Source organism: Oncorhynchus gorbuscha, linkage group LG08 (assembly GCF_021184085.1).
Source record: "Oncorhynchus gorbuscha isolate QuinsamMale2020 ecotype Even-year linkage group LG08, OgorEven_v1.0, whole genome shotgun sequence".
Lineage (NCBI taxonomy): Eukaryota > Metazoa > Chordata > Actinopteri > Salmoniformes > Salmonidae > Oncorhynchus > Oncorhynchus gorbuscha.
Window position 1 is genome coordinate 3,812,185 of NC_060180.1, and position 13,143 is coordinate 3,825,327.

At 40.2% G+C, this 13,143-nt stretch overlaps 1 protein-coding gene across 1 annotated transcript; it reads left to right on the top strand.

The window, feature by feature from the left end:
- The first annotated feature begins 298 nt into the window (after nucleotides 1-298).
- LOC124042236 (polymeric immunoglobulin receptor-like) lies at nucleotides 299-12,325 on the top strand. The gene is made up of 9 exons (XM_046360652.1): nucleotides 299-362; nucleotides 552-857; nucleotides 1,154-1,486; nucleotides 1,656-1,767; nucleotides 2,853-2,947; nucleotides 3,161-3,201; nucleotides 4,055-4,138; nucleotides 4,395-4,454; nucleotides 12,272-12,325. Exons 1-9 carry the CDS (start codon nucleotides 299-301, stop codon nucleotides 12,323-12,325), a joined length of 1,149 nt encoding a protein of 382 aa, XP_046216608.1.
- Nucleotides 12,326-13,143: the final 818 nt, after the last annotated feature.

Genomic DNA, 13,143 nt, shown 5'->3' on the forward strand with positions numbered 1-13,143 from the left:
ATATGCATTTCCTTGCTTCAGGGCCTGAGCTACAAGCAGTTAGATTTGGGTATGTCATTTAGGCGAACATTTTAAAAAAAGGGGGCTATCCCTAAGAAGTTTTTAAAAGTAGTCTATATACTGCAGTGGTTCCTATCTGCCACTGAGGGGGGAATGTACACACAAACAGAAGCAGGAAGAGAGTTACAGACAGTGTACTGACATTAGGAAGTAGAATCATTCTGGCTGGTGCCTTGGTCCTTGACACACATTTGTGCTCAGGAACCATTTAACATAAGAGGCAGACTCTAACTCTCACATGGCTCTTCATCTCTCCCTCCTGCTCCTACTCCTCATCTTCGACAGACTTTCAGCAGGTAAGGGTCCCATTTCTATGAATTAAGGGCGAAGTCACCTGGGTCAGTTCACTTTAAAAACTGTATAATCAATCAGAATCATGAACAAGCTTTTTAAAAGTGTTGGAGCGATGTGATATTTACATTTTCCCTCTGTAAAGATCCTATTAAATGTTAACTCTAATTTAAATGTGTTTTGTGTTGATGTGTCCACAGTGGGGTATGTTTCTGTGCAGACAGGAGGCTCCATCACCTTCCCATGTAGCTATGATCAGTATTACATAAAACATGTGAAATACTGGTGTCAAGAATTAGGTTGGGATGTATGTTCGTATTTAGTACGTACTGACCATCCTAAGAGCAGTGGTAAGACCTCAATATCTGATGACATCAACAAGAGAATCTTCACTGTGACCATGACCTACCTGACGTTATGGGACTATGGGAATTACAGGTGTGTTGTGGAGATCAATGGAGGAACAGATATCATGATACAATGGTTCTACCTATCTGTCACTCCAGGTAAGATCCCTTCACTGCTTATATCTAGTAAAGTAGAATGAATCATTCCTAGACAGAGCTATACTGTACATGTAGTTAAAACAAGATTATATTTTGTGTCATGACGGAGTAACAGAACTAAGATTGTGAGGATAGTTACATTCTTCAAGAATCATTGACTAAATATAATTATTATGAATTTAAAAGACCAAAAATGGATGTACCAATCACAGAATGCAGCTTGAAGGAATTTGTAAAGAGGCTGTTGTAAAAGCACTTTTTCTTCTCTGAATTCTTGTTTTTTTACCTGTGTTCAGGTACTCCAGAACTCTATGTGGAACAACAGGAAGTGACTGGAGTAGAAGGAGGGAGTGTCACTGTCTGTTGTTACTATAGTAACTCTGGAGACATGAAGTGGTGCAGGATGGGTGGTGATTGTGTGAGTGGGAATTCTGGGACTTTAAATGGAACATCAGTGACATTAATGCGGACTAGTGATGCCAACAACAGAACAGTAACAGTGACTATGAGTGGACTGAAGATGGAGAACACTGACTGGTATTGGTGTAGAGTTGGAGAACTAGAGATGCCTGTTCACATCACTGTCAGTCAACAAACTGCAACACAGAGAACATCTAAGATGACCTCAAGTGAGTAGATCAATCACATACTTTATGATCAATATGATTCCCTTTGTTTTATCCACTGGTATCATCTGGAACTAATTGTAATATGAACTATGAATGTGATGTTGCTATACAACCTGACTGTCTGGTTTACCATTAACTTCATTGATGATATTGTTGTTTTACCTCACAGCAACCCAAGATCCAACCCCTCAACAACCCTCTGCCTCTCCAACTGCTGAGCCTGTTCAGACTGACAACACAAGTCAAGGAGCTGAGGGGAACATGGAGGAAGTCCACCAGAGGTTATTATCACTCCTTCAGATGTTTTATCCCACATGTTGTTAGATAATATGAACTCAGAGAAACATTACAATTCCATCATACACTACAACAGTTAATGCAAACCAAACACCCTCCCTAAATGCATATAGAGACTGTTATCACTTCCTCCTGGGTAGAACATCTCTGTGGTTGCCTTGTGAGAAGTAGCAGCATTATTGTGTTATACTCAGTCATTTGCAAGAAAAAGTTGCACACTTTAAAAAAAATTGTATTTGTACAGTAATAATCTCAATGATAATCATATCATCTCTTCATTTTCATGGTCAGATAAACAATTGTTCCTTTTACCACAACAGTGCACATAACAAGTGCATACAGAAAACGATCAATTAATAAGGATCTATTTTAATTGTATTTTTAATAGAATATTTTATATATAATCCATCAAATCAAATCAAATGTATTTATACAGCCCTTCGTACATCAGCTGATATCTCAAAGTGCTGTACAGAAATCCAGCCTAAAACCCCAAACAGCAAGCAATGCAGATGTAGAAGCACGGTGACTACGAAAAACTCCCTAGAAAGGCCAAAACCTAGGAAGAAACCTAGAGAGGAACCAGGCTATGAGGGGTGGCCAGTCCTCTTCTGGCTGTGCCGGGTGGAGATTATAACAGAACATGGCCAAGATGTTCAAATGTTCATAAATGACCAGCATGGTCAAATAATAATAAACACAGGCAGAACAGTTGAAACTGGAGCAGCAGCACGGCCAGGTGCCTGGTAGTCCTGAGGCATGGTCCTAGGGTCCTCCGAGAGAGAGAAAGAAAGAGAGAATGAGAGAATTAGAGAGAGCATACTTAACTTCACACAGGACACCGGATAGGACAGGAGAAGTACTCCAGATATAACAAACTGACCCTAGCCCCCCGACACATAAACTACTGCAGCATAAATACTGGAGGCTGAGACAGGAGGGGTCAGGAGACACTGTGGCCCCATAGGATGATACCCCCCCGGACAGGGCCAAACAGGAAGGATATAACCCCACCCACTTTGCCAAAGCACAGCCCCCACACCACTAGAGGGATTCCTTCATCCATCAGGTCCATAGATGTGAAAGTCCTACTCATCTCTCTGGGCATGTTGGTGGGGGTGACAGCTGGTATCCTAGTAACATGGAAGATGTGGAGAAGGCATAGTAAGTAGTCATTTTATGTGAATATAAAAAAGGAGAACAGTTTAGAAAATACTAAATGTATTGGTATTGTGACCAACAGTATATTTCTTGCCAGTGATTTATCTTGAATGACAGAAAATACTTGGAGGAATTGTCTTTTAGAAACCCATTCAGAGGTATTATTGTACTATAACAAACTCAGAAGTTACTGACATCTCCCTCTCTTTATTCCAGAGGACAATAAGGCCAAGGACCAGACAACTAACAACTCAGTGGTAGGATACACTTCTTTAATTTTATTATTTTCAACCATCTGCTTTTCTGTTCTTGATCTGGGATCATCTACCATTTGACTCCAGCGTTACCTCTTCAGTTGATCATCAATGAGTTGACATAAAAGGTCCCATATTCGAACTAAACCCAAGCTCTTATAGCTCTCAAGATGTTGAAAAATGCTGTTAAAAATACAGAGAACAGGAAATTGTCAGTTCACTAAATATATCTGTGACCGCATCCTATCATATAACAATATTATACCTCATGTCTGTTTCCAAACCAATTCTACGAGTTCTTGACAAACACATGACATTTTAATTTGCATTAGACAGTTATGACATATCTATTGGGGTTCTCTCTCTCTCTCTCTCTCTCTCTCTCTCTCTCTCTCTCTCTCTCTCTCTCTCTCTCTCTCTCTCCTCCATCTCTGCAAGTTCTCTCCTTCCCCTCCATCTCTGTAGTGAGCTGAGGTTCTCTCTCTCTCTCTGTCTCTCTTTCTCTCTCCTCCATCTCTGCAGTGTGAGCTGAGCATCTGAAGTTCCGGTTGTCTTCCTATGCATGTAGTCATGTGTTTATCTTCTGTGCTGTCCATTTCTCAGAGGTCAAACCCAGGAGCCACCATGACGTGATGTACAGCACTGTGATGCCTGATCAGTTCAGGACAGAACAGAAGGTTACAAGCATCTCGGCTCTTAAGACAACATTATGGCTGTTACTCATAAAGCGTCATAGGCTTGGCAAATGTGCATCTGTTTTAGAAAACAATTGTATTTCCAGTATCACTTTCTGTCTTGGAACAAGCAATAGGTAAATGTACACTATAACAACACGTTTTTGTTACTTGGGCGTCAGGATCCATTTCCTGAAGCTGATGATGATGTCACATACAGCACTGTCATCCCCCAACACAAGACCCAACTGAAAGGACAGACCAAGGTAAAGCTGTTCTACTGATTCTCCACAGCTGGTATTATGTTATCAGAAACAACAGTAGGTGATTGTTTCCTCAGTGTTAATATAGTCATGGTTACATCACCATTATAGCTGTAGGCCTAATATATCACCTTTATGTTACATATCACAATTATAACTGTCTACACTTTTAATTTCACAGAGAAGTGTGTTTTTATAGTGTATCTCCATCATGACAGAACTGTCCCTGTTCACCTCTCTACCTGTTCCTCCTCTGTAGTCAGCAGAACCAGATGATAATGTGGTCTACAGCTCACTAGCTCTACAGGTGACCACACAGGTCAGTGTTGGTCTCTCCTCTGTCTGTTGTACCAGATGATGCTGATCTCTCAACAAAGATACAGACAACACCACATTACTATGTATACTAAACATCACTCTTTAACCACACACACCTTTATTAGTGTTTTTGTTTTGCTGCATGTAAAATGTTATTATCACATTTTGACCAGCTAACCTAACTGTTATCAGTGTGTATCTATAACATTACAGTGTGAACTGTGCCTAGGTTTAGGGTGACGTTGCCTCTAGATGCTGATCTTGGGTCAGATTTAATTTCCCCCCCACCAAAGGTTAAAGTTAGAGTAGGAGGAGGGGAAACTGATCTTAGATCTGTGGCCAATGGAAACGTCACCATGGAGAATGTGACTGAATGTTTCACTTCCTCTCCAGCAGAGGGAAGCAGCACAGCAGTGACTGACTGAGAAGACCTTGATCGAGTCCTAATCCTTTAAGGACAGAACACTCCCCTCTCCTGTGTTACAACATCTATCTGCCTCCAATATGATTCTGTCATACCTCTTAACCCACCCCAGGTAGACCCCTCTATTCTTTAGTGTAATAAACTACTGAAGACAGTCTGCTGTGTTTGTTGTGATTATCATCACATTTCTGTTAATAGTTATGTCCCATCAACCTTTCCCCTCTCTGGTTTCTTACATCATGATCTTATTGATCTAGTTTAATGTCCTATGCCTGTAACTAATCATGATCAAACGTGTATTAAGATCTTAGTATACTGAACTGCAATAATAAAATTGACTATATATTGCCCAATGGATATCAATGGTACAATGCAATTGTTACATCTATATATAGCAGATATTTGTGTGAATTACACAGAAGCATTTTCTTTTTGCAAATCATGTTATATTTATTGGGAATCATTGAACTTTTCATTACATTTTTGGGGGGTAGATCAGCTTTAAACGTCCCTTTTTTCAAGACCCTGTTTTTCAAAGATAATTCATACAAATCCAAATAACTTCACAGATCTTCATTGTAAAGGGTTGAAACACTGTTTCAGATCTTCATTGTAAAGGGTTGAAACACTGTTTCAGATCTTCATTGTAAAGGGTTGAAACACTGTTTCAGATCTTCATTGTAAAGGGTTGAAACACTGTTTCAGATCTTCATTGTAAAGGGTTGAAACACTGTTTCAGATCTTCATTGTAAAGGGTTGAAACACTGTTTCAGATCTTCATTGTAAAGGGTTGAAACACTGTTTCAGATCTTCATTGTAAAGGGTTGAAACACTGTTTCAGATCTTCATTGTAAAGGGTTGAAACACTGTTTCAGATCTTCATTGTAAAGGGTTGAAACACTGTTTCAGATCTTCATTGTAAAGGGTTGAAACACTGTTTCAGATCTTCATTGTAAAGGGTTGAAACACTGTTTCAGATCTTCATTGTAAAGGGTTGAAACACTGTTTCAGATCTTCATTGTAAAGGGTTGAAACACTGTTTCAGATCTTCATTGTAAAGGGTTGAAACACTGTTTCAGATCTTCATTGTAAAGGGTTGAAACACTGTTTCAGATCTTCATTGTAAAGGGTTGAAACACTGTTTCAGATCTTCATTGTAAAGGGTTGAAACACTGTTTCAGATCTTCATTGTAAAGGGTTGAAACACTGTTTCAGATCTTCATTGTAAAGGGTTGAAACACTGTTTCAGATCTTCATTGTAAAGGGTTGAAACACTGTTTCAGATCTTCATTGTAAAGGGTTGAAACACTGTTTCAGATCTTCATTGTAAAGGGTTGAAACACTGTTTCAGATCTTCATTGTAAAGGGTTGAAACACTGTTTCAGATCTTCATTGTAAAGGGTTGAAACACTGTTTCAGATCTTCATTGTAAAGGGTTGAAACACTGTTTCAGATCTTCATTGTAAAGGGTTGAAACACTGTTTCAGATCTTCATTGTAAAGGGTTGAAACACTGTTTCAGATCTTCATTGTAAAGGGTTGAAACACTGTTTCAGATCTTCATTGTAAAGGGTTGAAACACTGTTTCAGATCTTCATTGTAAAGGGTTGAAACACTGTTTCAGATCTTCATTGTAAAGGGTTGAAACACTGTTTCAGATCTTCATTGTAAAGGGTTGAAACACTGTTTCAGATCTTCATTGTAAAGGGTTGAAACACTGTTTCAGATCTTCATTGTAAAGGGTTGAAACACTGTTTCAGATCTTCATTGTAAAGGGTTGAAACACTGTTTCAGATCTTCATTGTAAAGGGTTGAAACACTGTTTCAGATCTTCATTGTAAAGGGTTGAAACACTGTTTCAGATCTTCATTGTAAAGGGTTGAAACACTGTTTCAGATCTTCATTGTAAAGGGTTGAAACACCATTTCCATGCTTGTTCAATGAACCATAAACAATTAATGAACATGCACCTGCGGAACGGTCGTTAAGACACTAACAGCTTACAGACGGTAGGCAAATAAGGTCACAGTTATGAAAACTTAGTACACTAAAGAGGCCTTTCTACTGACTGAAACACCAAAAGACAGATGCCCAGAGTCCCTGCTCATCTGCATGAATGTGCCTTAGGAATGCTGCAAGGAGGCATGAGGACTGCAGATGTGGCTAGGGCAATAAATTGCAATGTCCATGCTGTGAGACGCCTAAGACAGAGCTACAGGGAGACAGGACGGACAGCTGATCATGCTCGCAGTTGCAGACCACGTGTAACAACACCTGCACAGGACTGGTACATCACACCTGTGGGACAGTTACAGGATGGCAACAACAACTGCCTGAGTTATACCAAGAACGCACAATCCCTCCATCAGTGCTCAGACTGTCCGCAATAGGCTGAGGCTGGACTGAGGGCTTGTAGGCCTGATGTAAGGCAGGTCCTCACCAGATATCAACAGCAACATCATCGCCTATGGGCACAAACCCACCATCACTGGACCAGACAGGACTAGCAAAAAGTGCTCTTCACTGACAAGTTGCGGTTTTGTCTCACCAGGGGTGATGGTCGGATTCGTGTTTATCTTCGAAGGAATGAGCGTTACACCGAGGCCTGTACTCTGGAGCAGGATTGATTTGTAGGTGGGCGGTCCATCATAGTCTGGGGCGGTGTCTCACAGTAGCATCAGACTGAACTTGTTGTCATTGCAGGCAGTCTCATTACTGGAAAGACATCCTCCTCCCTCATGTTGTACCCTTCCTGCAGGCTCATCCTGACATGACCCTCCAGCATGACAATGCCACCAGCCATACTGCTTGATTTCCTGCAAGACAGGAATGTCAGTGTTCTCCCATGGCCAGCAAATAGTCCGGAACTCAATCCCATTGAGCACGTCTGGGACCTGTGGATCGGAGGGTGAGGGCTAGGGCCATTCCCACCAGAAATGTCTGGGAACTTGCAGGTGCCTTGGTGGAAGAGTGGGGTAACATCTCACAACAAGAACTGGCAAATCTGGTGCAGTCCATGAGGAGGAGATGCACTGCAGTACCTTAAGGAAGCTGCAAATTTTCGCAGCTTTTTGTAAAAAATCGTGCAACATTTCAAAGTCCTGCTACTCATGTTTGGAATATAGTATATGCAAATGATAAGTATGTGTGTATAGAAAACACTCTGAAGTGTCTAAAACTGGTTATGGGGATAGGGCTGTCTACTGCCCCTGCTGGAGTAATTGCGTGCCCATAGTAAACATAATTTTTTTTTGTCAAAAGTTGCTAATATATGAGAGTGACTAAATCATTCAATATGTTGCTAATATATGAGAGTGAGAGTGTATGAGAGTGACTAAATCATTCAATATGGTTACTGGGCTGTCTGATCATAATCTGACACTTATAGCCAGAAAGCTGTCTAAGAGCAGGTTTAACCTCTCTACTGTTAGAAAGCCGGATCAACTCAGAATACCTAAGAGTGAATTAAACTATTTTGAAAAAGCAATTAAGGGAATAAACTGGAATGATCTCTTGTCCTATACAGACGTGGAAGCTGATAGTCAGGTTTTTCTATCCACAATCCAGACTACAATAAATGGCTTCCTAAAGAAAATCAAATCCAAACCTGGCCAAAAGAGCACTCTTCCTTGGCTAAATGGAGAAATCTGGAAATTGATGAAAGAACGAGATTATGCTCTAAAAATAGCCCTAAAATCTAAATTAGAGCAGGACAGACATAGGTTTACTATGTTGAGAAATAAGGTGATGAAAGAAATCAGACAGGCCAAGGCAAACTTTTTATTAACATAATTGGTGAAGCAAAGGGAAATTCTAAATTGATATGGGAGAATCTAAAAAAGTTAACAGTGAAAGACCATAGTAACACTGCAAAAAGACTAAGAATCAAGGTGAATGACAATCTAACACAGGATGCAGTCGAAATAGCAATAGTCCGGGTTGTTTCAAGGGTCTGGAAGTCGGCCATAATAACGGCCATCAATAAATCGGGTGACCCTGCTGACGTGAGTAACTTCAGGCCCATTTGTATACTACCTGTGGTGTCGAAGGTTGTTCAAAAGTGTGTAGCAGAACAACTGATTGCCCACCTCAACATCAGCCCCTTCACATTACACTCCATGCAGTTTGGCTTCAGAGCAAAACACTCCACAGAAACGACCAACTGCTATCTTCTGGAATGTGTGGGTGGACCATGTCTGTGATGTGTATGCCTATGAACTTAAAACTTTCCACCTTCTCAACTGCTGTCCCTTCGATGTGGATAGGGGGGTGCTCCCTCTGCTGTTTCCTGAAGTCCACAATCACTACAGCCATGTCAACCAAAACACTACAGTGAATACTATAGTATACCAGTCATGCCCCCAAGACCACTGCAGTGAATACTACAGCTTCGGCTTGTCACCAAAAGCACTCACAAACTTCTACAGATGCACAATCGAGAGCATCCTGGCGGGCTGTATCACCGCCTGGTACGGCAACTGCTCCGCCCACAACCGTAAGGCTCTCCAGAGGGTAGTGAGGTCTGCACAACGCATCACCGGGGGCAAACTACCTGCCCTCCAGGACACCTACACCACCCGATGTTACAGGAAGGCCATAAAGATCATCAAGGACAACAACCACCCGAGCCACTGCCTGTTCACCCCGCTATCATCCAGAAGGCGAGGTCAGTACAGGTGCATCAAAGCTGGGACCGAGAGACTGAAAAACAGCTTCTATCTCAAGGCCATCAGACTGTTAAACAGCCACCACTAACATTGAGTGGCTGCTGCCAACACACTGACTCAACTCCAGCCACTTTAATAATGGGAATTGATGGGAAATGATATAAAATATATCACCAGCCACTTTAAACAATGCTACCTAATATAATGTTTACATAATTATTAATCTCATATGTTTACATCTACCCTACATTATTAATCTCATACATTCTACGTATGTAGTCCCGGGATATACTGTACTACTGAGCATCATCTACTGCATCTTTATGTAATACATGTATCACTAGCCACTTTAACTATGCCACTTTGTTTACATACTCATCTCATATGTATATACCGTACTCGATACCATCTACTGCATCTTGCCTATGCCGCTCTGTACCATCACTCATTCATATATCTTTATGTACATATTCTTTACACTTGTGTGTATAAGACGGTAGTTTTGGAATTGTTAGTTAGATTACTTGTTGGTTATTACTGCATTGTCGGAACTAGAAGCACAAGCATTTCGCTACACTCGCATTAACATCTGCTAACCATGTGTATGTGACAAATAAAATTGGATTTGATTTGATTTTTACAGTAAAGTCTACAAAAACACAACATTGAATACTATTGTATACTACAGTCATGTCTGCAAAAACACAACATTGAATACTATTGTCAAAAACACTAGTCCGCAAGACTATAGCATATAACTATAGTAATACTACAGTATTTATACCATAGAATACTTTAGTATTTTTTCATGTGGGTAAGCTGTAAATGTGTAATATATTTGTAGGTTTGAACTAGGATCACAATGGACATAAATGTACAACTTCTTTTGTGTTATTCTCAACACATTTCTAAATATATTGTATCCACATTTGTGGTTGTTTTGTTTTTTAAGTAGTCAGATCAAATCTATCAGTCAAGGGATACTAAAGTGTTGAGTATAGTATTCTACAGTATACTGCAACATTCTACAGTAAGTGCTACATGATCAAGTCGGAACCTCGGTGGAAATCCCCGGCATGAGCTCACCAAGGACAGCACGTTCAAATCAAAACAGCAGCAAAACTAGCTAGCAGTCCAATCCATCTAAAAAATTATAAATTAAGTACTACGTGATTGAGGACTAGAAGAAGACTAGAAGAAGAATAGAATATAATTCTCCATTATACGACAAAAGTATATTGTAAGCACTACACGATCAAAAGGTATACTTCAATCTATCATATAGTATACTCCAGTATACTACAATCAATGTATACTACAGTATACTGGGGTGGCAGGGTAGCCTAGTGGTTAGAGCATTGGACTAGTAACTGGAAGGTTGCAAGTTCAAACCCCCGAGCTGACAAGGTACTAATCTGTTGTTCTGCCCCTGAACAGGCAGTTAACCCCTGTTCCTAGGCCGTCATTGGAAATAAGAATTTGTTCTTAACTGACTTGCCTAGTTAAATAAATGTAAAATTAAAAAATACTACAGTGTGGTGTAGAATACTTTACTACAGAATTCTATAGTAAGTACTACAGTTTTCTATAGTAAATTGTTGTTTGTAGGAGATTACACATACCTGCTGAGAGTCTGGGGAAGATGAGATGGGGAGCCATGTGAGGGTTTGACTCTGTGTGTGTGTGTGTGTGTGTGTGTGTGTGTGTGTGTGTGTGTGTGTGTGTGTGTGTGTGTGTGTGTGTGTGTGTGTGTGTGTGTGTGTGTGTGTGTGAGAGAGACAGGTATCTATGTACTAATGTGTGTGCCAAGAAAAAAAGTCAACAGCGAGAATGACTATATTTCCTTATGTTCACAGACCTCACTGTCTGTAACTCTCTTCCTGCTTCTGTTTGTGTGTACATTCCTCCCTCAGTGGCAGACAGCAACTATTGCATCATATGGACTAATTTAACACCATAATCATAGTCACTAAAATATATTTCAGCTTTCTCTAAGGCCTTTTTGGGACCAAGATTCACTACTATCCTGCTGTCCTCTGATGGAAAACAGGTCATTAATGATACAAATATTGGATGCAATGGCCAAATTCAATATTTCTGAAGAAGGCCATTAAAGGCTAAAATGTCAGTCTTTTAAAACTAGTAATGTTTAATAGTGAGATAGCATTGCACCTTTTTGTTTCCAAATTCAGTATTTCAGAATTAATTCTGTATATAAAAAAACTCTCATACATTTGTATCAAAGAAATTGATAGAATTGAGATGTGCTGCAGAGGTGGAGTGATGGGAACTAGACCAAGACCTCCATAGACTCTCACGTTAAACCAGGTTCATAGTTCAGGGTCCTCCAGACCCAGTCTGATGTGGTTTTCCGTTCAACATGAACGCTCTCTATCTCTCTCCCTCTTCTATACAGGAAATAATGCCTTGTCATTCAGTAGACGCAGCTCATAGCCACAGATAATGTATTCATAGCCAAAGTGTCAAAGTTCACTCAGGAAGTTGCAGTACCACAAGGCTGCAAATCTTGGGTAAACTCATTCCATGACGTCATATTAAATATTGACTATACCTTTTATCTTTGGCTCCATCTCAGTAATCTACTTCTGATACATCAGAATATAACACTCAAACTCACAAAGCACAGAACAATTTTTGATAGCCCATAGGCACTTCTTCAGTACGACATTTTCTTTTGAATTTCCTCTATTGTATTTTTGTTTTTCAGTCCTACTACCCTTTGTTACTGCCTGTAGGATTGGCCCAGTGGTTTGAGGCTTGAAAGTATTAAAGTGGAGGCAGACGTTGCTGATGCATGCCAGATCTTACAATGCCTGGATAGGTATTTTACATATCAGCAAACCACATAAAGGTTGTGTTCCCCTGCTCAGATGTTGCATGCATCAACCAATGGTTGCCACGTTGTCATCAATTGTGCTGTCGGGCACTAGATTGCTATAATGCGACCATGACTAAATACATGTTGTTCTCTAGTTCTCGCAAGAATATTCCAGATGGACTGCATATTTATTCATTGGATACCACCGACTAATATCTGGGCATCTGGATTGACAAAGACTTTATTTTTTTTATTTTTTTACATATGGATGAGCTAGTTAAAAAGCTAAGATTTAAAGTGGGCTTTTTAGAAATAGATATTGCCTCTTGCTAAATAGCAGGAAGCAGAATGTACAGGTGACTTTCCTGCCAGTTCTTGATTATGATGACACCATTTACCAGATTGCAGCAGAGAATTCGTAGGCGATCTAAAAAACAACAACATTTCCTTCCATTCTGCTAGCAAACATGCAATCTTTGGAGAATAAAATAGATGACCTACTCTGAAGATTAAACTACCAACGGGGCATTCAATACTGTAGTATCTTATGTTTCACGGAGTCGTGGCTGAACGACGACACTATCAACATACAGCAGCTTGGTTATACACTGTACCGGCAGGATAGAACAGCGGCGTCTGGTAAGACAAGGGGTGGTGGTCTATGTATTTTTGTAAATAACAGCTGGTGCACAATATCTAAGAAAGCCTCCAGCTATTGCTCGTCTGAGGTAGAGTACCTCATGATAAGCTGTAGACCACAC

Bases quoted from the DNA above. Each gene is read 5' to 3' on its own strand.
- LOC124042236 (XM_046360652.1), top strand. From the start codon at position 299: ATGGCTCTTCATCTCTCCCTCCTGCTCCTACTCCTCATCTTCGACAGA. The intron at 858-1,153 runs GTAAGATCCCTT...ACCTGTGTTCAG, and splicing joins CTACCTATCTGTCACTCCAG to GTACTCCAGAACTCTATGTG. The intron at 3,202-4,054 runs GTAGGATACACT...CTTGGGCGTCAG, and splicing joins AGACAACTAACAACTCAGTG to GATCCATTTCCTGAAGCTGA.